At 48.6% G+C, this 23,133-nt stretch overlaps 9 protein-coding genes across 9 annotated transcripts; 4 read left to right on the top strand and 5 right to left on the bottom strand.

Moving 5' to 3' along the window:
- Positions 1-69: 69 nt before the first annotated feature.
- RhiXN_02086 (chromosome segregation in meiosis protein 3) lies at positions 70-1,388 on the bottom strand (the record flags this gene model as incomplete). The annotated part of the gene is made up of 5 exons (XM_043321905.1): positions 70-615; positions 673-795; positions 851-929; positions 989-1,057; positions 1,108-1,388. 5 exons carry the CDS (start codon positions 1,386-1,388, stop codon positions 70-72), a joined length of 1,098 nt encoding a protein of 365 aa, XP_043187728.1.
- Positions 1,389-1,486: 98 nt separating this feature from the next.
- On the top strand, positions 1,487-2,508 carry RhiXN_02085 (AdoMet-dependent proline di-methyltransferase; the record flags this gene model as incomplete). The annotated part of the gene is made up of 5 exons (XM_043321904.1): positions 1,487-1,562; positions 1,624-1,640; positions 1,691-1,841; positions 1,895-2,354; positions 2,403-2,508. 5 exons carry the CDS (start codon positions 1,487-1,489, stop codon positions 2,506-2,508), a joined length of 810 nt encoding a protein of 269 aa, XP_043187727.1.
- A 223-nt stretch (positions 2,509-2,731) lies between these two features.
- On the bottom strand, positions 2,732-8,310 carry RhiXN_02084 (transcription elongation factor SPT6; the record flags this gene model as incomplete). The annotated part of the gene is made up of 16 exons (XM_043321903.1): positions 2,732-3,108; positions 3,163-3,313; positions 3,368-3,498; positions 3,552-3,734; positions 3,804-4,148; positions 4,196-4,808; positions 4,860-5,036; positions 5,093-5,367; positions 5,496-5,704; positions 5,758-5,894; positions 5,944-6,276; positions 6,330-6,620; positions 6,672-7,145; positions 7,237-7,365; positions 7,413-7,930; positions 7,983-8,310. 16 exons carry the CDS (start codon positions 8,308-8,310, stop codon positions 2,732-2,734), a joined length of 4,671 nt encoding a protein of 1,556 aa, XP_043187726.1.
- Positions 8,311-8,555: 245 nt separating this feature from the next.
- Positions 8,556-9,385, top strand: RhiXN_02083 (uncharacterized protein; the record flags this gene model as incomplete). The annotated part of the gene is made up of 4 exons (XM_043321902.1): positions 8,556-8,737; positions 8,790-8,955; positions 9,012-9,206; positions 9,254-9,385. 4 exons carry the CDS (start codon positions 8,556-8,558, stop codon positions 9,383-9,385), a joined length of 675 nt encoding a protein of 224 aa, XP_043187725.1.
- Positions 9,386-9,560: 175 nt separating this feature from the next.
- Positions 9,561-11,709, bottom strand: RhiXN_02082 (signal recognition particle 54 kDa protein; the record flags this gene model as incomplete). Its single annotated transcript, XM_043321901.1, has 9 exons — positions 9,561-9,749; positions 9,804-9,963; positions 10,022-10,333; positions 10,391-10,639; positions 10,691-10,799; positions 10,855-11,103; positions 11,165-11,363; positions 11,412-11,579; positions 11,632-11,709. The coding sequence occupies 9 exons, from the start codon at positions 11,707-11,709 to the stop codon at positions 9,561-9,563; spliced, it is 1,713 nt and encodes a 570-aa protein (XP_043187724.1).
- Positions 11,710-12,092: 383 nt separating this feature from the next.
- On the top strand, positions 12,093-13,625 carry RhiXN_02081 (uncharacterized protein; the record flags this gene model as incomplete). Its single annotated transcript, XM_043321900.1, has 1 exon — positions 12,093-13,625. One exon carries the CDS (start codon positions 12,093-12,095, stop codon positions 13,623-13,625), a length of 1,533 nt encoding a protein of 510 aa, XP_043187723.1.
- Positions 13,626-14,235: 610 nt separating this feature from the next.
- On the bottom strand, positions 14,236-16,444 carry RhiXN_02080 (citrate synthase; the record flags this gene model as incomplete). Its single annotated transcript, XM_043321899.1, has 16 exons — positions 14,236-14,279; positions 14,335-14,364; positions 14,421-14,456; positions 14,515-14,620; positions 14,677-14,830; positions 14,883-15,008; positions 15,058-15,136; positions 15,193-15,309; positions 15,362-15,511; positions 15,566-15,629; positions 15,681-15,708; positions 15,763-15,965; positions 16,027-16,101; positions 16,160-16,198; positions 16,246-16,305; positions 16,364-16,444. 16 exons carry the CDS (start codon positions 16,442-16,444, stop codon positions 14,236-14,238), a joined length of 1,392 nt encoding a protein of 463 aa, XP_043187722.1.
- A 271-nt stretch (positions 16,445-16,715) lies between these two features.
- RhiXN_02079 (translocation protein Sec66) lies at positions 16,716-17,543 on the top strand (the record flags this gene model as incomplete). The annotated part of the gene is made up of 4 exons (XM_043321898.1): positions 16,716-16,806; positions 16,860-17,252; positions 17,302-17,450; positions 17,499-17,543. 4 exons carry the CDS (start codon positions 16,716-16,718, stop codon positions 17,541-17,543), a joined length of 678 nt encoding a protein of 225 aa, XP_043187721.1.
- Positions 17,544-17,740: 197 nt separating this feature from the next.
- On the bottom strand, positions 17,741-22,226 carry RhiXN_02078 (ubiquitin carboxyl-terminal hydrolase; the record flags this gene model as incomplete). The annotated part of the gene is made up of 21 exons (XM_043321897.1): positions 17,741-17,862; positions 17,915-18,044; positions 18,097-18,213; positions 18,267-18,470; positions 18,522-18,776; positions 18,832-18,988; positions 19,038-19,147; positions 19,199-19,384; positions 19,433-19,518; positions 19,572-19,827; positions 19,885-19,967; positions 20,020-20,413; positions 20,469-20,843; positions 20,897-21,009; positions 21,058-21,160; positions 21,213-21,321; positions 21,377-21,560; positions 21,614-21,783; positions 21,841-21,982; positions 22,047-22,146; positions 22,215-22,226. 21 exons carry the CDS (start codon positions 22,224-22,226, stop codon positions 17,741-17,743), a joined length of 3,408 nt encoding a protein of 1,135 aa, XP_043187720.1.
- Positions 22,227-23,133: the final 907 nt, after the last annotated feature.

The raw sequence follows: 23,133 nt of genomic DNA, 5'->3' as shown, positions 1-23,133 counted from the left end.
ATAGATGTATTATGGAGTCCGTACTCGAAACTAAATAAGGCCACCAATATAGTACCATAACACATAACGTCAAGGCTCGTACATTGCATAGAAATCATCTTCGTCCTCACTAGGGCCGGCAGGTTCTGGAGGAGCGTCGGACGAAACGTCGTGATCTGTCCAAGGAGGGGACGATGGAGGAAGCGTCGATTGAATTTTGCTACCGCCCAAACCGTTTGGTTGGGTCGACTTGCCTGCCTCTTCTTCCATCTGGTCCATGATCGCCCAATCTTCATCATCGAATCCTCCTCCGTAGTCCTCGGGTTGTTTTCCGCTCGTTGCGATCTTTTGTTTGTAACCCCCCTGCTCTTTCTCCTTTTCTTTCTCCTGATTTTGAGTTTCCATCGCCTCCATCATATCCCTCCACATCTCCTCATCATCGTCTGGTTCTTTGTCGAATTGGGACTGACGCATAGGAGGACCACCCGGCTCCATGGTGATACGTGCGGGAGACGATGTAGGCGGGTGCCGAGCCTCTTGGTCTTGCTCCGGGTCCTGTTCTTCCATGAGCGCATCTGGGTCCTCTTCCCCAGGAGCCGGAGCTTTGTCGATGTCTCGCCATGTTGACAGCGCCACCTAAATACCAATCATGATGGGTACTATTGTATTTAGTGGAGCACTGCTTCGACGCACATGCATTCGTTTTGTTCGGCAAAGTTTCTCAACTCTTTCAACTGTATCTTGGAATTGCATTTTGGGGAACATTTTGTGAGCCCATAGTTGATACATTTGCATCAACCGATTGAGGTCAGACAGCTAAGTGGATACAGATCAGAACGCATTGGTAGCATAATTTTAGGGTGAAACGTACCTCATGACCTTTTCCCTTGACCTTGAATTCCTTTGATCTGCGTACAAGTGCTGGCATACCATCACCTTGGTCGAGTAACCTAAGCTAGCCCAACATTAATATCTCATTTTCATACAACCTGCTTGGGCCGAGACGCACCTATTTTCATCGAGTTTAGGGAGCGTCTTCCTCGCTTTTGCCGCTTTCCCATCCACATCTACTGGCCCACTGACATCCATCACGTCCCCACGCATTAACCGCTTCTTTGCGGCCTCAACCGCAACGCGTTGGTCGGATTCGCGCTGCAGTTCTCCGATATTGAGTTGAGGCGGAAGTTGTTGTAAATCATAGTATCGTCAAGGCCATCAAACAGCGCTCCTACGTCGGCCGGGAGGTTGTCTTCGTCGTCACTCTCGGGGTTGAATAGAGGTTTACTTGCTCCAGCGGTGCGTGCACGCTTCAAGGGCCTATCTTCTTCATCGGATTCGGTAACTATACGAGCGCGGGAAGAACCATTGCGTGAGACTTGGACAGCATCATCGTCCCAAATGTTGTCCATAATTACGGATCTGGATGGACGCGTGGTACCGATCTTGGGAAGTCACGTGGGCGTGTACCTTTGGTGGCGCTTATTTTCTTTCAGTCACTTTTTGAATCATGTCCCAAGATCCTGATCTGAAGCTCGGCTTGCAATATTGGGATACCCAAGATGCGACAATTGATGGAGTATTAGGTAAAGTCATATCAGAAATCTACAACTTATGTTTTGAATAATTTAATTGTATTCTTGATAGGAGGGTTCGGAGAAGGGGTGAGTACGAAAATTATGTGGCACAGCATACATCTTACGCTCATCCGTAGCCACTTCCGAGAGTCGAGTCTTTGGGATCGAGACGATTCCTCCTGTCCATCAGGAACGATCTTTGTCGTGTTCCATCGGTGTTTCGTCGACTCGACGCACCTGCACTGGATGCACCTCGCCGGAGAGTTAGGGCATTGGACGTTGGCGCGGGTTGGCCTATCCTCCACACCGCGTACGGGTTCTGATAGATGTGAATGTTACAGGTATAGGTCGTGTCACAGCTTGCACTCTTCTGCCCCTCGTGGATGATGTTGTGCTTGTCGAGCCGGCTGAACATTTCTTTTTGAAAGCCATGGAGGATTGCCCGAATTGGGAAGGTATATCGGACTTGACCAAAAGCGTAACTTTTGTACGAACGCCCTTACAGTCATTTGACCCTTCTCAGCCGGTACCTCTAGAGAGCACTCGTATGGGACTTGGTGCAGATCTCTTGAATCCCGAGATTGGATACGACATAATTTGGTGTCAGTGGTGCCTCGGACATCTCACAGACCCTGACCTTGTCAAGTTCTTGAAGCAAGCTAAAAAGGCTCTAAGAGAGCCTGAGGACCTTGAATATCCCCGGGGCGCTGGTGTGATTATCATAAAGGAGAACACCACCGAGGACGGCGAAAATGGGGAAGCTATCGCTATTTATGCCGAGGATGATTCAAGCGTAACGAGGTACATCCTGGTTTGCTGTTCTCATTTCATACTTAAACTGTGCTTTAGGTCTGATGCTGCATGGAAGCAAATATTCAACGAGGCAGGTCTATCCCTGATTAAAGAAGAGGTGCAGGAGGGCCTTCCAGAGGGATTGCTCGAGGTTAAATCGTAAGCCATATAGAATCGGTTCTCGGACGAAAGTTGATGATTGTGTACGGTCAGATATTGCCTTCGATAGTACTTTGTAGCCATGTAAATAGGCTCGACTTGTAGCATTGTATTTCTATCTGATTTTCCGAGTCGCGCTACATTGATGGTCACAGATATCAAGAATATATTAGGCCACACAGCATGGTACACGGTAGACAAAACACGCCAAAGAAGAAAAGCCCAAATTACCACCCTCCGCCACCACCAGATCCGTTACCCCATCCGCCAGAGTTTTGGCCACCCCCACTTCCCCATCCACCAGAATTATCGCCACCGCTCCAACCACTCTGGTTTTCCCCATTGTTAGAAGCACCCCACCCACTCCCGTTGCTGCTGTTGTTGCCGTTATTGCTGGTATTCGCATTAATCATTCGAGCACGGTCTGGGTTCATACCGGCTGGCGGTGGAGCACCCCAGCCTCCCGATGCTTGTTGTTGACCGGCGTAGGGGTTGGGCGTTCTCGCAGCATAGGGATTAGGAGTCTTACCGCCCGTGGCATAAGGATTTGGCGTTTTTCCGCCCATGGGATGTCCCGGTGTTCGGTGACCAGGGGTTCGTGCGCCTACAGAAATGGCTGATAAATATAATGACCGCAGGCGGAGCTAAGAGAACTTACCTCCAGGGGTCATACGGCCTGCACCGTACGCTGGGGTGCGTGCGGTTGTCTGGGGCGTGGAGTATCGCATCTTGAACGCATTGCAAAGATCGGGCACGGTCGGCACAGGAGTATCAATCAAAACGTAGCCCTCGGGAATAACTCGAACGGGCTAACCGAGGTCGTTAGCATCGGTCGCATGCGCGGAACCAGAGTGAACACTCACCCAAGTTTGAATTGGCGCATTTTTATTAGCCAGGAAGGACAAATTAAAGTACCCGGGTTTCGACCGATTGAGACCAAATGCATAAATACTCTTTGTGGGATGCATTATGACAAATTCCTTGAGCGCTTTGTCTACACTGACGTATTAGCCAAGCCTTCATCCCATGAAAATGTCATCCACTCACGCAGCTCGGCTTCCGAGCCAGCCTTGTACTTTTCGTGGGCAATAAGCTCTTCAACTTTCCGGGCCATGGCGTTGACGTGATTGACAATCAACTCGTCCAAATCAGAGTACTCGTACTTGCCATCGATGATGAGTTGCTTCCCCACACTCTGGTCGCCGGCATTACCACTAGGATCCACCACATCTATTAAAAAAAGATCCCACGCACGTCAGCAAGACGAAGGTTATTCCGGTGGCGGTGTGTTCAACTCACCGATGTGCTGGTACACTCCTTCGTCGACTTTCCAGGTAACGGCCAGATGCGTCGGGCCCTTGGATGATGGTCGGATCACAACATCCCCACGATGCTGGTTTGCTAGATACTGATGCGCCTGGGTCGCATTGAAGTTATGGAAGTTGGGATGTTTGATGATTCGGCGCGACGATTCGGCAGCACGCATCTTTTTGCGATGTAGCTCATCCTGGAGTCGCTGGGCAGCATGTTTGTCGTAGTACTGGTCAAACTGAGGCATGCGGGTCTGGGCGTCTCCCTTTTCGATGTCGGTAGCTCGGGCCGATAGCTCGACCGAGAGCTTTTTGAGGTTAATGGCGATGATGACTGCTTGAATCGTTTGACCCTTGCGTAAACTTGTTCGACAGATTGACCAGGCTCGCGATCGACATATTCCAAGTTGATGATACCGTCCACTCCAGAATCAAGGCGAACCGAAACGAAGGACTTCATGATACGGAGCACCGAAACCGAAATGACGCGACCAGGTGCGAGGGTCTTGACAGTCTCACCCGAGAGCATGGTCATGACTTTCCACTCGTCGGGAGGAACGAACGACTCGCGCTGATCTCCAAATGGCCTGAGCAGTTCTTCGCGGATCATATTGAGAGTGTGACGCTTCTGCTCGTTACTCATGTCCTTGAGCAACTGAGCGAAATCGTCAAGTGACAGCTCCTCGAGTTTCTGCACATTGTCGTCCTTTTGCATCAAGTCGTAAACGATCACCGAGGGGTGCTTCCCGACCACGTCCTCATCATCCATCTCGAGAGCGTCTAAAGCCATCTTCCTCGCCAAATCGTAATCCTCGTAGTGGATACGGGTCTCATCCAACGGGTCAGGAACATCTTCATAATGATCACGCACGCGAGCAATCTCCTTGCTATCGGGGTCTTGAGGGACATACAAGAAGCCACAGCAATTGATGAATATTTGCGTGGGAACGAGGTTTTGCTTGATGAAGTTGGAACGGTTGACAACGGTTCCTCCCTATCTTTTGCGTTAGTTGGTTTTTCGAACTTTTAGTTCGAGCACACGTACAATCTGACCGAGCTTCTTGATTAGCGCTTCGGATTTTCTTGGTCCAAGACCAGCCACATAGGGAAGCAACGTTCGGTGGTAGGGGTCGTTGACTGCGCGATTGATATCAACTCCAACATTGTTCACAATATTGACGATAGCTCGCTCGAGTGCGACGAGTAGCTTGTCTTTCGGAATCTGCAACCACACTACATAAGCCTAAGCACGACAACACAATGTTCAGTCGAGCCCACCAAATTTTGCGCCTCTGTGAACGTGACCGCCGTCAAATCACTTCCCAACGCAGCATACTCGTTCAATGGGTTCTGAACGTACCGCGCCAACGAAACGCAGTACCTCGCAACGAGCGGAAGAGCACTAAACTCGGCCTCGGCGCGGGGGCTGTGTTGGTATATGCGCGCAACCTCATCGTGGCCGTACATGAGTTCGGGCACACGCTCGTCACCATTGCGTGCCGATGAAGAATTGTTGTTGTTACTTTGACTGGCAGGTTTGTCGCCTGCAGGGGCTGTGTTGGGGTTGTCACTTCCCCATCCACCCGTCTCGGAAGCCTGGTTTCCTCCCCATGCACTTGCACCAGTGTTATTTTCAGATCCCCATCCCCCGCCGTTGCCAGCGTTGTTCTGGGAGCCCCACCACCACCACCAGCGTCTCCGCCACCCCAATTTCCACTTTGCGCTGGTGCAGCAGACGTGCTTGCACCGGTTCCACCAGACTCGTTCTCTTCGTCCGGCTCGGGTATCCCTAGAGCCTCCCTTGCACGGCTCATCAAGTGCTTCGTCGCAACCGTGAATCCTCCGATAACGATTACATCGGGTTTGCGACGCTTGAGCAAGTCGAGGAATCTTGACGGTTGTCCGCGTCGGAAAGGTTGTCCAGCCTAAGGTGTTCACGGAACCGGCCCTCTTCGTCCAAGTATACGAGGTGAATCGGATCCTTGTTTGGTTCACCTTTGCCCCACGACATGGAGACAGCCGAGGGAACATCGTCTGGCCCGACAAGGTCTTTGGGTCTACACGGTGACATATTCACGCGCTACAAGGATCGTTAGTCAATGAATGAAACAGCTGCTTTGCCAACCGACCTTTTCGAGTTGTTCGGCGGCCTTGTTGGCCAAGTAGTCCTCCACTTCTTCACGCAGCCATTCCTTGGTCCAAGTAATTGCTTGGGGAATCAAGTGCTTCTCCAATGCTTCAGCAATCACGGCGCGCCGCTGCTCGTTCCAAGCCTTGGCAGAGTCACTGAAACTATCAGACGCATAAGCATTCTCGAGGGAAGTGGTGATTTCGTGCATCCGGCTGCGAGTTGCGGTAATCTCAACGTTGAGCAGTAATTCGGATTCGGCACCAAGAATATGAAGGTATTGTGGACTTGAGGTCAACGTTTCAATGGGCTTTTCGACGAGGAATTTGAAGCCCTATATGGACCCAATAAGTATAGTATTACCAAATTGAAAGCAGACACACTCACATAGCAAGCATGAGCCTCGTCGATCTTAGTCTTCCCTTTTTCAGTAGGCTCGCAGCTAAGCAAAGCTTGCTCCTTAAATTGGTTACGGATGGCCTCGCGGAGCTGAGGATCACGACCGAGTTCAGTTGCGATGATCATCCGAGCCGTCGTGAGAGCCTCTTCGGCTGTAGGGCAACTCTCGGTAATGAATTGCTCTGCATATGCACGCGGTGGTAGATCTTGATCATCGGGGAAGTGCACTTTTTGACCCGAGAAGTTGATAGCAATTTGGTGTGGAGGAAGACCGAAATCCTGTATGGACAGAGTTAGAAAGCATATGACAGTAAGAGAATGGCCACTTACGTCGGCCAGACGAGAAACGATCGTGCCTCGGGCAACTTCGTATGCAGACACTCGACTTGGGTTCTTGTGTTTTTTCTCGGCCATATCATCCGCCGTAGCTTCAATGTCCTTCTTGCGCTGCTTGTACTTGACCGAGAGCCACTCCGTAGCATCAGCGACCATAGAGATACTGGTGAGATTGGGAAGTAGCTGTTTTTCGAAATATTCATCTTGGACTTCAAGCTTGCGGAACGTTGCTTCCAGGGCTGATCGCCGTTCCAAAAGCGCACGGAACTTGAGCCCAAGTATGCCAACCTTCCAAAGCTCCTCACGAGTGAGCAGTTCTACGCGCTGCCGAAGCTCGAAATGAGAGATGTAGTCACGACGATGAACCCAAATATAGGGAATTTCGAGATATTGGTTGACAACATAATCCAAGGCGTTTCGAACGGCAAGAATGAATTGCATGAGGTAGTGATGCATTTTTCCGGCCCGCTGGAAGTAATCTTTTGGGTGCGTTTGGAGAGACGAAGGGCAACCCATTCGGCGGCTTCGTCCAGTTCCTTGTTGCTAAATGGTTTGTTACCTCCAACAAGAGTGGGGCATCGGCCAGTGTGCTATTTGTGAGTTGCATACGTTCAGGAATGTCTGTCACTCGAATAATGTCATCATCGAGAGTAAGATGACGGGCTCGGATTTCTGAGGGTTCGAACACCTGGTGAAATGTAAGTATCACGCGACGTGTTGAACTCTCATGCTTACATCGTTGTAGGTGAGATCAGGTTTAGAAATGGGTTCATATTCCTCGGCCAGGTCCTCATCATCCAGAGCCCAGTCGTAGTCAGTTCCATCGCCGAAAACCTCGAAAATCTCGTCCCAGGCTCCAGCGTCGATGCCCGCAAGTTCGGGACGAGCACCCATGGCTTTCCTGCGCTCCTTTTCGACCCGACGGCGTTCGCGACGCTGCTCTTCGCGTTCTTCTTCTCCCATTCCCGGATCTTCGTCGAGGTCATCCTCAATAAAATCATCCATGTCTCCATCGTCTTCCTCTCGAGCCCTGTCGTCCCAAATGCGATCAATGTCGTTTGCATCTGGTAGTGATTCATCGTCTGAGCCACGCGGACGACGGCCGCGGGAGATACGGGTTTCTTCAGGAGAGGCCGAACGCGAGGAAGATGCTCGACCACGCCTGAGTCGAGTGAGATGACTACGTGAGGCCCTGGTGCCAGTGTTTTCCTCTACGAGATCAAGATCGTCCTCGTCGAGATCTTCTTCCATTTCTGGGATAATACATGTCAGCAAAGCGGGTGAAAAATGGGAATAAATGCATACCGCGGTGCTTTCTCCTCTTCTTCCTGCGCCTCCTGCGGCGTCTCTCTGCCTCTGAGTCTTCCTCGTCGTCCTCGTCCTCGTCTACGATAAATCCCTCGCGAACCCTGCGTGCCTCTGCCTCGTCGTCCTCGCCCTCCTCCGAGCTGTCGTCTGAAGCCGCACCCTCTGCACCGACTGCATCGCCATCTCCTTCTCCTTCCTCGTCCTCGCCCTCGGCGTCCTCGGCCCCTGGCGCGTCGTCCTCACCCATCTCGACGTCGTTAATACCCTCTTCGTGCTCTCCGTCGTGAGCCATCGCTTCCTCCAGTATTGCCGCTGGCGACGACATTGTGGCGGTCGAAAGTTGTCTGGGCCTACAACTTGCCTCGACTTTCCGTGGTTTCTAAGCGCCCGTACTCAAGCGCCAACTTAAGCGCCCTGTCGTCATTCTACTCCGCCTCGACGCCTATCCTCAGTATTCTATATCTTCCAGGTGAGTTGGATATCACAAGGATAAATTTATTGGTAGCAATAAGCATCTCTTAGTCTCTAATAAAAGTGACTTGTTTGTCAGTCCCATTGTTTCGTATCTTCATGCCCGACTCGACAAACAACAAGCATACACCACACCCCCTCGCCAACGAAGAGTCCTTTGAAATGGACGAGTTAAACGAGAACTCGGCTCCTCCCTCGGACAAGGAAGAAATCATGCCCAAGGCGGTTCTGGAAGGCGAGGCAGACGACCTGAGCACATGGGCATGGATTTCAGCCATCTGGTGCGTCTTGACCCATTATTACACTAAAACTTCACTGAACGATACAATCAAGGTTAATCGTATTAGCTGCATGTCTATTGTTATTTCCACGATTCTTATTGTTTCTGTCGACACCACCAGGTGGCCTGGCGAGAGAGGCACTGACACCCTTGGAACAATTCTTATCCACCCAATTAGGGATTGGCCTCCTTGTAGTCTCCTTTACTCTAGTCACCTCAGTAAGTCAAGCCATTGACGCAAACAAAATCGTTGTTAATCATTCCATCCTGCATAGATCCCTTCGCACCACCCTGCAGACGCAATCAAAGAATACGGTGGCTCACAAAACCACCCCCTTCTCATCCCACTCACCTGTGGCTTTACGCTCGTCGCATTCCTGTCGTACAACAAACCGGTTGAAGAAGTTGGCTCTCTTGGGTTTTTGGTATTTATAGGGAACGGGTTTTGTGCATTGTATGGTTCATACCTGGTACGTGAAGTACATGGTTGCCACATTATTCCACTCACTCCTTGCAGCTATTATTCAACGGGCCTACATTGAGGTCGAAGAAAACAGGAGCGGACAAGCATACGTCGGCTTTCCTATTTGGAAACAAGCACGCCGCATCGGTGCAGAAGAAGAAATGGCGCAAGGAACACGGAAAGTAAACTCCCATGTATCACATAATCTCTTTGTACCACTACCTCACTCTCGGCGAGACGATGTATCATCATTTACGGCATTTTTGCTCATCATGAGTAAGGACTGAGTTTTGCTTCAGCAGATGTGATTTAGATCCGACGCTCAAGCTAATAATACATATCCAAAACCAGTTATATATAATTACCTTGCACCTCCCATCCCACCCATACCCATCATGCGCATCATAGCACTCATATCGGGCATGCCGCCCATACCTCCCATCCCTGGTAGCCCCGGCATTCCTCCGCCCTTGGCCATTTGAGCCATCATTGCCTCCATTTCTTCCAGTTCTTGTGGGTCCGCATTGGCCCCACCCATCATAGAGCGCATCTACACACGAAATGTAAATCATCTTTAGAGCTTCAAGGTATTCTATATGCGCACCATTTCCTTGATTCCGCCACCCTGCCTCATCTTCTGCAAGTTTTGCAACATACCGGGAGGAAGAGCCCGTCTCATATCTGCAATCTGCTGTTGCGTCGGCATACCATTCGGCCCTCGAGGCGGTCCAGCAGCTTGCTGCATTTTCTGTATCGCGCTCATCCTATTCATCCGAATTCAAGTCAACACTCGTTCCTAAATTTTAGAATAAACACACTTACCACCCATTCTTTCCTCCTGCAGCCTTGGCCATATTGGCCATCATCCGATACTGCGTCAGTGTTTCTTCGACTTCACGCACGTTTGTCCCACTGCCCCTCGCAACTCTCAGCACCCGACGAGAAAGTCCCGTTGGCGTTCCGTCCGGCCCCCGTTCGAGGAAGATCATACCGTCAGAGTCGAGTTCTTCGGCCGTCATGCTATCTGTGATGAAGAGCATACGCTTCATCCGGCGAGACCCTTCTTCATCACCACCTTGTAAGAGTTCGGCAGGTAGACCTGGGATCATGGATGCGAGTTTGCTTATTGGACCCCTGTCAACAAAAGAGTTAATAATAATGTTAGTTGGTAAAATAGATAACTGAGCGTACATGCTCATAACGTTGCTAATTTGTTCTCTCCAGTCCCGGATACTTAACTTGCCCTCTTCCAATTTCTTCGCCATTTCCTTGTGCTTATCGGGGTTAGACATTGCCATATCTTGGATAGTCTCCATTAGCCCTTGCATATCTCCCATGCCAAGCATTTTCGAGATGAACGGCTGGGGGGAGAACTTGTCCAGATCGGTCAAATGTTCTCCAACACCCAAGAAAATGATGGGGGTTTGAGTCGCCGCGACGCTACAATCATGTGAGAACCGAGTTATGGTGCCGTATATGTGGACAACTTACGCAGAAATGGCACCTCCACCCTTGGCATGTCCGTCCATCTTGGTCACGATGATAGCACCAAAGTTCGAGCTTTCTTTAAATGCACGACTTTGAGCCTCGGCAGCTTGACCTATCGAATCACATATTTAAATCCAAGTAGACACTGTACTATCCTCCTAACCCACCAATGCTGGCATCCAAAACAAGCACTGTCATATCTGGAGTAACAGCCTCCCCAATCTGGACCATCTCTTGGAATAGTTCGGCTTCTTGTCGATGCCTACCAGACGTATCCACAATAATAACATCGAATCTCTCCTTCTTGAACTTGGCCACACCCTGAGATGCAATAGCCACCGGGTCCGTCTCGGTGTACGACCCGAAGTACGCGACCTTGGCTTTTGTAGCCGACTGGCGTGTCTGGTCAAATGCCCCTGCACGGAATGTGTCTGCGCAGACTATACAAGTTTTGAATCCACGTTTTTGGTAATATACCGCAAGCTATATTTTTTGGAGAATGAGTATGTGGGAGTTTGGAGTGGGTGAGGTGGGAAGGTGTGCGTGCCTTGGTACACGTTGTCGTCTTTCCGTTTCCTTGCAAACCAACTGCCATGATGACATTCGACTTGCCCTTGACCGGTTTGTACGGTTCGACCCCAGGGTCGACTAATCGGACGAGTTCATCAAAGACGGCCTACATACATCAAGCTATGCTCCATTCGGTATGTATCAATAATCGTACCTTTTGGACGACTCCCTTGCGATTGGCTTCTTTCCCTTTATCGGCACCCCCTTCAAAAGCAGCTTTGGCTGTAGCCTTGACCTTTTGCCTCAGCGAAGCCACAAGCTTGACATTCACATCTGATTCGAGAAGTGCCGAGCAGACGTCTTTGAGGATCGCGTCTAGTACCTACAACTGCGGTAATTAGGCCGGAGTTTTTCAGAGATCAGAAAGCGTAGACCTTGTCATCGACTACGGGCGCTCGTTGAAGTTGTGCAAAGGCATCGTTGAGTTTGCGGCCCAAGTCGGCGAGAACCATGGTGGAGGGGTCGAGAGGATGATAATCACGTGCGGGAATCAATCATGTATAGTTAACGCCAGATTGCAGTATATCCCAAATAGCTGATCCTAACCGGATTGTGACTGTTTAAAAATAACTCCATGAGCGCAAAGATGACCAAAGAAAATATGAGCCCGACTTTTCCTCGTGCTATAATATAAAATACACTGTACCATATACACATACCGGTACCAGTGGTTTGGATGCTTGGTGGCTATGCTGCCCTACTGATGCCACAAGGCCTCTGTGTGTGAGGGTTAGTGGCTCGAGAGCTCTTTACCGGTACCTTGTCTTATTCTCATTTATCCATCCAGGCCCGCTCAAAAAATTTAATTGTGGTTACTTCATTGACTTCCTATACGATGACACCACCCGGAAATGGCCATCCTAATAACTTGCACACTACTCATAACTCGGGCACTACTATCATGTCGCAACCGACGCTTCCAGTCGCAGGACTTCAAACTTCCCTTCCCAATAGCACTATTGGCAACACTCGGAATCATCGTCTACTTATTCACAGCTTACCTGTCGAGTTGTTGACCCTGATATTTCGGCTATTGATAGATGAAGAGACTTGGGTGCTTCCGTCTACGAATCTGTACCCCGCTATTACTCTGTGTGCTGTTTGTTCGTATTGGCGGAGAATTGTCGTCAACAATACTATGTTCTGGACATACATTTCCATTCAAAATACAGCACAATCTCGCAAGGTCGCATCGTTAGGTTTGGAGCGCTCTCAAGACAACCTTGTCGATGTTTCAGTGATTTTGGGGAACGGGTGCTCTATTTATGCTCAGGAGGTGCTATCTCTGCACAGCCATCGAATTCGGTCCTTGCGCTTATCATCGATGTGCATTGGATCCTTCTGTGGAATGCTGAGATCGATGTTAAGCAATGGGGTTCCAAAGCACTTAAAGCATCTCGAGCTCTCGATCAAAACCACCCCCCATCGCCTGCGCCCACATATGGTACCCATCAATTCTATTCTCTCTCGGTCATTTGAGATAGATCAATTCCGTACCTTGATAAGGCAGCTTCACACAATTCATCTGGATGGCATCTCCGTGAGATCTGAGTTTTATTCATTGAACAGCCTGCATCAGGGATTCTGGGACTGTGCGTTCCCAATAGATCTTGCCACACTTCTTGCGCCTGATAGCAGAGTTGAAAGCATCGAGATCCATAATCTCGTTAGGGAAAGATTTGGTGCTTCGCATGTGATCACAACTAATACAAGAAACTTGAAGAGGCTCTCCTTGAAGACAGTAGACTCTACCGCACTTTATAGCGCGTTGAGCTCGGTCTCTCCAGGGTCATATGACATGGATCTTTCAGTTCCAGCTCGATTCGCCCTGTCGTCCCGGCATAACGACACTCCCCCAATCCCAAGCTCGAGCATCCCAGACCCCCGGAGTACGGGACTACTAGGCTCTCTTCTCCGTAAATTCAACAACATCACGAAATTGACACTTACATCTGGCATCACTACTACGCCTAGCCAGACCCGATGCGAAAACATGCGCACGTTATTAAAAAGCTTATACAACCTTCGTTATCTAGGCCTAGTGAAATTCCACTTGACCCAACAGATAGTAATCGCGATGACGAGGACATATGAGCTGGAGTCAAATGCCACCTCCAGCAACACATTTGCGATGCTGCGGGAGTTACGGTTGCAAGATGCCTGTATACTGGATCACGATGCGTTCAAAACTATGGTTTTCAGCCACTCGATCAACTACCTCTATCTATATCATTGTAGCTTCAAACAGGATGGAGATAGTCTGGCCTCATACCCAAACTCATCTTCTCCTTTATATAGATGGCTATCTGCGGTCGTACCAAGGGTAGAAATTGAACATGACTCAATACCCGCTTCTGAGCAACGCTAAACCATTGCCTGCATGGGAATATGCTGAATTTTTAGCCATTTTTGTATGCTTTATGTAGCTTTGTTTATATATGGACAACCCAAGCTCACGAGCCGAGAAGTTATTTTGATCGTACGAGTATTATAGTAAATACTGCCCCTAAATTACTATGAGGGTTATGATTGAAGGCGCACTGCATTCCATTCCGGATTATGGAGCCATTTATACATATAAATAGCATATATGTAGGGGTCGTTTTATCTAGCCAAGCTACCGATCCCATACTTTAAAGTATCTCTAAGAAACACCGAGATTACACATACAGTAGAGCGGGTCCGGACTTTGACCCACGCGAGCCTCCATACTGTCGTTCCAAATGCAAAGGCATAGCAAGCCTCTAAGTTTACGATGGAAGTAGCGCTAATGCGCATTGATTATTATAGAGTTAGAAGAACGCGATGGGTCCGCTTAAGCTTGAATGTGTGGAATTATCTCTTCTCAGGCGAAAAGTTCTTTATATCCGCATAATAGGCCCGGGGCTGGTTATTCATGAAAACAACTGTTTTTAAGTTTTGGCTATATACATCCTCGTAGCCTTAGCAAAACAACGGATTCATTGTTGTGCCTCAGGCTATGCGCTACCGACAATCTTTTGAAGGTCGGCCATAGAAACAGCTAAAGAAAGATCAAGTTGCTGGATTTGAATAGAAATTGGATTTGTAATACTCACACTTTGGCCTCTCAATAGGCAGTCCAAGAGCTGTTCGTGATGAGTTAAATTATGGGCTGTGCATATGTTTTAAATAAGATACTTACCACGATCCCATACAAGTTGAGATACGCATCCAAGGACTAGACGATGAACCTGGGGTTAGAGAGATACGCAAATAAACAGAATAAGATGACCGACCGCGAGAAACACCGAAGATAACAGTGTAGTACTTGAATTGTGTGAGCCCATAGTGGTACAACAGGCACCCGGACACGGCATCAACGTTGGGGTGAACGCTCTTGGCCTTTTGCCGTGTATGTTTAGTTAAAGAGTGTCTATGCATAGCAAGGTAGTGCTTACCTTGCCATGTTCGGTCAGGACTCCAGGTGCAACTTCGCTGGTTTTGTTCACAAGCTTGATAATGGGACTATCCTTGAGTTCTGCCCTAGTTGCAGAGAATTGTTGCAAGGCAATAAAGCGTGGATCCGGCTTCCTGAGTACACCATGACCGTAGCTTTATTCATGGATTTAGTCTAAAGAAGCGCAGCTAAATTTTGGTGACCTACCCAGGGACCACCTGTCCACTCTTCAGTGTCTTCCACAAATATTCTTTGATCTGGTCGTGGCTTGGATCCTCACCAACTGCCTTCTGCATTTCTAGCATCCATCGGAGAACTTCTTGGTTGGCCAATCTAGTAATCGTTTTAGTGATACCCCCATCCCCTAATCATGGTACCATACCCATGAAGAGGTCCAGCAAGGCCGAGGAGTGCGGCAGAGTACGAAAGGTAGGGGTCGCTCAAAGCGGAACCGACGAGATCTATAGTTGGTTTGGATAGAATAAGTCAAGTTATGGAAACAGAGACCAGCACTTACGGGATGTATGCGCGGATACGTTTCCACCCTCGTGATCTCCGTGCAAAGCAATATAAAGGCGTAAGTATTCGGTCAAGCTCTTATTGTCACCATATCCAAGCATGTTGACATAGTTTCCTAGAAAGGAGTCAGAAAGAGTCACACCCTAATATATATGCGTTCTTCGTACCAACAAGATCGAGGTTCTTATCAACTGGTGGTAGCTGAGCCTCGGGCTTATAAGTATTCCGATAAATCCTAGCAGCAAGTGCGGGGAGCTTTGCGACAAGATCTAATGAGTCCTCCAAAACTGGTTCCCAGTAGTCCGCTTTCTTGATACCTTAGTGTGCGAGATCAAAAGGGACGAATAGGCAAGCAGTTGTGTTCGACTCACCCCTCTCATATGCAGCAGCAAATGACGAGTCATGGTTCAATGCCGCAACACCCATAGCAAGTTGCTAGATCCCCCCAATAAATATCTCACTGTAACAATGCAACATTCACCTTACCGTCATCGGATGCAGAGTCTTCGGGAATCTATCTCGACAATGTCAGATATGTACGATGGGAGTCATATATAGCCAAACTTACGCATCCACGAGCTTAGTAACGTGATTGGGGAGCTCGCCACGTTCAGCCAGAGAACGAGAGAAATCGCGAACTTGTTCATGTGATGGAACTTGACCGGTCAAGAGCAACCATAGCATACTCTCCGAGATAATCTCCTTCCCCCCATGTGCAGGGGGCAGCACCTTTTGGCAATCGGGAATGGAGAGACCGTGAAACCGGATCCCCTACCCAGCCGTTCATCAGTCCACGAGACAACAGCGTAATATGAGTCGGAAATTTACGGACCTCATTCGGGTCAAGGACCGATCCCTCCCAGAGCATAGCTTTGAGGCCCCGCATACCTCCAATGACATTTTCTATCTACAGACGAGAGCTGGTGTAAGTGCTGGTCGAATATCGCATAATATTGAGTGCATACTTTGACGTCTCCGACCTTAACACCTGCATGGGTAGTTCGCTGCCTGAAGAGTTAGATGCTGGTAGGCCTATATGCAAAAGGCTTACAAGCTCCTTTATCTGGGCCTGTTTGGCGGGAATGACCTCTTGGAGAGTCTCCTTCAAGGTCTGGGGTAACCAGGTTATTTATGGGTGCATAATGAGAGCTTAAACAAGCGCTGCCTACTTTGGTTGACGCGTAGCGGATGCTGGAAGCGCCCTTAGTGGTCACAAAAGCAGTACGCGAACGAAGAGAGGATGCGAACATAGCTGAAGCGACCAGATGCAAAAATACAGAAAGAACCCAGGTGTGGATGATTGACAAGGTCCGGGACACGGGACACTTCGCGGTCCAACCACGGAATGATAAGCGCTGGCTATGCCAGCTGGCCCCTGCTGACATAAGCACCTTACACGTCTCAATCTCTGTCTCTAAACGTGGTCATCACATCCATAGTGCTTTAGAGCACCCCTCCTGCTTGTGAGTATAAAATGAAAACATAAGAAATACAGGCTAACAATCGCGCTTATAGCACACCATGGCATCGATATTTGCCCCAGTCGCATACTTGGTGATAGTTGTAGGCGCATTATTGATATTTAGCAGGATATATCGACGGAGAATAGCAGGTGAGTCAATATTTCCACCTAACCATGACCAAACTTATAGCTCTCACTCCTAGCCCAAGAGGTCGAACAATGGTTCCCGGAGCACCCCGAGCGAGATACCTACGTATCCCTACTACAATGCAGCGATCCCCCAGCCGCAGACCAACTCTTGAAAGCAGCACTTCTTCGACGTGCTGTAGCAGATGTAGTTCGTGTCAATCGAATGCGAGAAGACAAGGCAGCACTCCAGCAATTACTTCAGAAGGACGCCATTCCTGAATCATTATGGACTGCATTCCAAGCAGCTGAGAAACAACTTGAGGCAGAGATTGTAGATGTTGTAACCGAGGCGAACTCCTTCCACCCTGCTTGGGGAACGATCATCTTCGCTTCTGCCAACGAGATCCTGATGAACGAGAAGCTCAAGGCACCTCTGCTTACGATGCAGGCCACGCGAGCTGAGGCTGGTATGTAAATTAATTGATCAGCTCGGCGATCCTCTAATGGTGTCTTTAGAGCAAAAATACGGATCCAAGGTTCCCCAGTCATCAAATACACTCACTGTTAAATCGCCCATTTCCCCATCCATTACTCCATCTCCTTCGGTGAACGGGGATCTCGAACTACCAAAGACCGGCTCCATTTCCAAAGCCTCAGGCCTTAGCGTAAGTAAACCAACGGAAGCATAGAGTCATCGTCTAAACGATCGACAGAGCACTCCATCTACCCCGTCTAAAAAGGGTAAAAAGCGCAAGTGATGTAAATACTGCCCTGCATTGTAGTTTGTGTATTATACTACGTTCTCGCGCTTCGCGAATTTATCCTATTCACTGTACTGGGTTATTGCAAACTAAGAGCACGAAAACACATTTAACATTTAATACATGACAAGAAAAACACTTTGTAATGCCGGCTGCTATACAATAAACTCGATTATCTCAACTCGGAACACCGATCATCCCTTAATGACGATCGCCTTCTCTCCTGGGCCTGATCTGCCTGCCTTTCCGGTCTTGTCAATATGATCAAGCCCAAGAACGTCTTCCGGCAAGAATTTGTGATCAAAGATGATGTCGCCTGAGAGCAAGAGAGTAAGTAGGGTGCCAAACTAATAGGTAACAATACTCACCCTCCTCAATCGGGTTGGGTTGCCTAAATAGCGTAGACTGGATGAGTGAGAATTTGTACTTGGCGATTTCCTTGTCGGTGATGCCCATGCGCTTTTGAAGTCGTTTCTTGGTGTCAACAAACTTCTCATTCTGCAAGGGCATGATCAGCATGCAACTATCCCACAATTTACAAAGCACGTACCGGCTTGAGAACAAACCTAAACGGCACGCCATGCCACCTTGCGAGCTCCTTAGTGAAGTGGAATACGCTAATGACTTTATCGTTGTCTCCAGCAGATAGCTCTTCCGCAGTGATTTCCTACAAAGCAGGTCAATATATGCGCAGTATTTCCTTGTTATGGTGATGTGTACCTCGGCATAGATATCAGTCTCAGGAAGGTTACCGAGCATCTCGTTTGCATTGAACTCATGCTGGTGCTTTCCGTCCTTTGTCACCTCAAATACGCGAATTTTTCCACTCTCGCCTGGAGTGAGCTTGATCTGTTCGTGCTTTGCAAGCTGCTCGCACAATTCGTGCACCATAGAGGTCTTGGGGAGCAGGAATGAGACGGTAGTCTAAGAAATACCTTCAGTACAAGCGCCAATAGCTCTAGTGCATAATCTTACCTCTTCACGGTTATGCGAACCTGTCCAGATTACCTTCAAATTCCGCTTAGTCTCCAATTCCACAATGCTGACTTCCAGCATTTCATAGAACAAGATTGGAATGGGCGCAGTTCCATAAGAGGGCTGAAGAATCTCGGCAATAGTTTGGTTCAATGCGCGTTTGAGCACTTGACGTGGTTGGCCTGTGTTTGAAGAGGTTGTGAAGCGCAGTTTGATAGGCTCGTGACGGAGGTGCTCGCCAACTTTAGTGGCCAGCTAGTTGGAACATACAATCAGCAGCAGCCAAAAAGAAGCATCCGACAGTACGCACAGTATCATAGTTCATCTTTTTGCTGAGAACGAGGTCAAACTCTTCTTGACCAGCATCCTCAAATCGTGGCTTGAACTTGATAAGCACACGGTTCTGCAGCAAGTCATAGAACTGGATGGGGGTAGAAAGTAAACCTTGCGCCTCAAGATCGGAAGTCCTACAGACAATTCAGATTGACACGAAACGGAAATAAAGCATCGACTTACTCCTTCTCGCTCAGCTCTGCCTGGAAGCAAACAATATCTCCATCCTGAATTTCATTCTGGGCAAAGGTCAACTTGGGCTTCATAATCTCGATCATTCCGGGTTTGATTTCCTACAACCCAACGTCAGACGTTGCTCGTCCTCATTGCAGTGAAGCACACACCTCGTAGAGTCTGATAGGAGTTGAAGGCTGCCACCTCATCCGCTCATTAATAATAGGGATCAAATCTCCAACTTTGCTGTTCTTCTGAACGTAGACCTTGCCAATACCGGATAACGTCTGTTTCGAAACGTCAAAGTACTTGAGGAAAATCATGATCGAGTTGGGGCTATTGGCATCAGGCAAAAGCTAGTCAGCGGGGTGAGAACTAATCGAACCTCGAAAGAAGGGTCATACCTGTCCATTTGCATCGGCAATCACATCTAGGTACAGCCTCAAATCTGTTTGTCTAGCAGCCATAGTGTTACGGATGGATTCGACAGCTGGGTTGTGAAAGTGTGAGAGAATTGGATAACTAACAATCTCAATAACTCACATTCCCTCAGGGTAGCCTCGTCCTCGGGAATATGGGTATCCGGGCGGATTGTCTTGTTTTGGCGATTTACGAGGACCCATAGGCGGATATGTGCCTCGTTATAGTGGAGCGACTTGGCAACGATAGACTTGAACATAGCATAACTATCAGTCTTAAGAATGCGAAGCGAATGGAAGTCAGATGGAGGCGCGTTCTTGTCGTCAAAAGTAGCCAAGTCGAAGCCTTGGTGGTTGGAAAAGGTCTTATCGGTAATGATCTACGAATGCAATATGAGTTCAAGATTGGATTCAGGGGTGTAAAAGTTTCGATATACCCTAGCGGTAAGATACAAGTGTTGCTCTTCACGCTCTTTCTTTTTGGCTTCAGATGCCTGTCTTTCTTCTTCCAGTCGTTGCTCTAAGATGACCATTAACAAAGCCAACGCAAGACGCAAGGGAAGATAACGTACTAAGATGCAAGGGAGTGTCCTTTTCAGTGAAAGGCGCGAGCACCTCATCGATGGCCGATTCCCGAATGTACACAAGCATGTACGCGTTTGTAAAACGCTTTAACTGGCGAACGGGGTTGCGCTGATTATTGACTAGACCATTGGACAACTCTCCGCCATAATTCTCTTCCAAGACTTCGCGATCCGTTACGGGCGTCACTCGATCATCATCATACTTGAGCCAGCGTGTCTCACGATCAGGCTTGATGAGCGCAAAGTAGTGTCCACCATGCAAATCGCCCGAATGAACAAGAACACCATGAAGCTTATAAACCCAGGGCTGTGTCTTGTCGGCAGTGTCATCCAAGAATTCAGCAAGATCAATCTCGAAGGGGAATTCATGTCGGTCATTAATCTAACAATGGACCGGTCAGACGCCCATAACAAAGCCAGTATGCCGAGGTACATACCTTGACCATCGCATCGCGCTGAATGTCATATTCGAAACGCTTAAGTTGCAGGTGAAGTATTGGTGGAAATTCTTGGAATATAACACCCTTCTTGGCATCTTGCAACCCTAAACCTTCAGCCTGGTACTTGTTATCGCCTTCCAACGTCTCGACAGCGACGTAGTCTTTGAACGACTCGTAAAGATTTGCCATGCCCTTGACATTCAATTGGATGTCTTTGGATAATATTAGTGATACTCGTCTCATCTTATACGGCGTGTACGTGCCATAAAAATCCTCTACACGCGATGACTCAAAGTCCACGTTCACACACTTGATATAGCTCTTCATTTTGCCTAAAAACAGTTTGTTGATCGCGCCTTCCGCAGGAGTTCCCTGGGAAAGACTGCATTAGCAAATATACAGTTAGCGCTCCTGCTATTACGCACCTTCATCTTTGACTCGAGCTTGTCTTGGAGTACCCGATTGAATTCTTGAACGTCGTGCTGCATGAAAGAGTCCAATGATTTCCAACCAAAGGATTTGGTCAGTTCAGTCGTACCTATAGATCACTCAGCTATGATTTATCGATCCAATCGAGCCGACGTACCGACAGGCTGATCAGAAGTTTGCAGATGATAAAACACGCGCTGCAAAGCTAGAGCAACGCTCTCGGAAGGTATGTCATCCTCGGTAGGTATCTGGTACACGGCCTGAACGAATAATTGGTGCCAAATTGACAACACAAGTCCAACAATAACTCACTCTTCGGAAATACCGTGTGCAATAGAGCGATTGTAGTAGTGAATTCATATAACATGTTGCACCTTGGTTCTTCAATCCAACGAAACCCGTCTCCTTCTTTGAGTCATAACTAGGGGGTAAACTGGGTGAGGGAAACAAACGAAATAAGAGGCCCAAGGACATACTTTACAAAGTTATGCCATAGTACACCAGTTGGATCTTTCAGTACTCGAACGAACACGGTTATGTCAGCCTCGTCGCCTTCAATGATCGGTCTACGTCCTTCAATGCCTGTAAAGAGCTTTCGGAGGTCATGGAATCGTGTGAAACCCCAATCGCATTCCTCGGCAATGAACCGATGGTGCGCGTCTAAGTGCGCCGAGATTGAGCGTCGGGAGTGGCGGTGCGATGAATATACTCACGACTACACACAAAGTTCGTAGGATCTTGCGGGTTAGACATGACAAGCGCAAATTGAGCGCATGCGTGCCATCCCTCGGGTGCGTTCTTGGGATTCGCATAGTCAAGATATATGGACACTGTATCGTTTGGCGGCGAATTGGAGTTCCCAGCCGGGAACAGCAGGATACGCCTATGATTTGATTAAGAATACAATGGCGAATGGCCACTTTACAAAGCAAAGACATACCATCGGTGTCCGCCGCAATCAAACTCGGGACTGGTGATCTTCTTTTCGAGTTGTCGCCATTTGGTTAATCGCCAGGTATATACCTGGAAGTCCTCGACTTCATGTCCAAGGTCCGGGAGCTGCTTGGCCGCGAATGCCTCGTCTGCCGGAGCCACGAGCGGGATATTAGATATGGTCAATATCGGGCCGGCGTTTAAGGCACTCACGGTCTCGTACGGACACAGGCTCGTCAACTTCCATGGCCAGGTTCGATGGCCCGGCCTTTTCGTCCAATGTCTCCATCGCTTCGGGCTGCGGCTGCTGCTGCTGCAACGCGCGTATTATCAATTTAGCGCGCTAGGGCTCTCTTATTGTGGCCATATATGGGTACTCACCAAGACTGACATCGCCGGTGGAGGTTCGGCCGGCTATGGATATGCGGTGGTCGAGGATGGGTCGCAGATCGTGCTGGAGGAATCTGGCAGAGACAAGAGTCTCGATAGATTATGGTGGACTAAGCCCGGACCCCCGTAAACCGTCAAGAATGATTGCTAATCCACTGTTACCCGTAACCCCCGCGCTAGCCTCTGACATCTCAATGGGATTTCCTACAACGATCTTCAAGCCACTGTGTTCGGCATTTACTATGTATGGGATAATCTAATACATTAATTCGAGTAATAGCTGCGCTCGACATACATGCGGTCCTGGCTTATATAAATTTGTCATCGTTACCCGAAATGAGAAACGTCACGTGAAATTCCGGCTTCAAGTTTTTTCTCGCAAGTCCCAGCAGCGACCATCACCATCGTTCTCTCTGTGCTTTGGATACGAGGGCTATTCCCTCGGATTTAGGGAATGGGAACGACCGAACACACGATCCTTAAAGTATACGACAGGGAGGTGCTTTGCTCGGTCATGCGAGGTCGGCTCTCCACCAGTCTTTGCTGGTTATTGTCGGTAATGAGTCAAATTCGTGTAAGATCAAGACTTCATTATTTGGGCAGAGTCTCTCTTTGAGGGGGTAGAGTCTGCCCTTGCCCGTCTTGGGTATGGGCTTTCTGCTGACCTTTGGGTCGTTGCTCTGATGTTGTTTCCCGCCGTTTATCCTCATGGTTAGCCGTGGTAGCGAGTTGGTTATGCCGGCACGTTACTCGAGGCGATATCGAGGCTTAGCGGCTTACATAGTTGATATATATGCGTAGAATAGCCTAAATATATTACATTTGTACAAATACCATGCATATATAGCAAGTCCAAGATAGATAAGTCCATAACGCTGTGCACTATATCAAGCGACGATTCTCCTTTCCC

The sequence above is a fragment of the Rhizoctonia solani genome, chromosome 16 (genome assembly GCF_016906535.1).
Source record: "Rhizoctonia solani chromosome 16, complete sequence".
NCBI lineage: Eukaryota > Fungi > Basidiomycota > Agaricomycetes > Cantharellales > Ceratobasidiaceae > Rhizoctonia > Rhizoctonia solani.
This window is presented reverse-complemented; position numbering and strand designations above follow the sequence as displayed.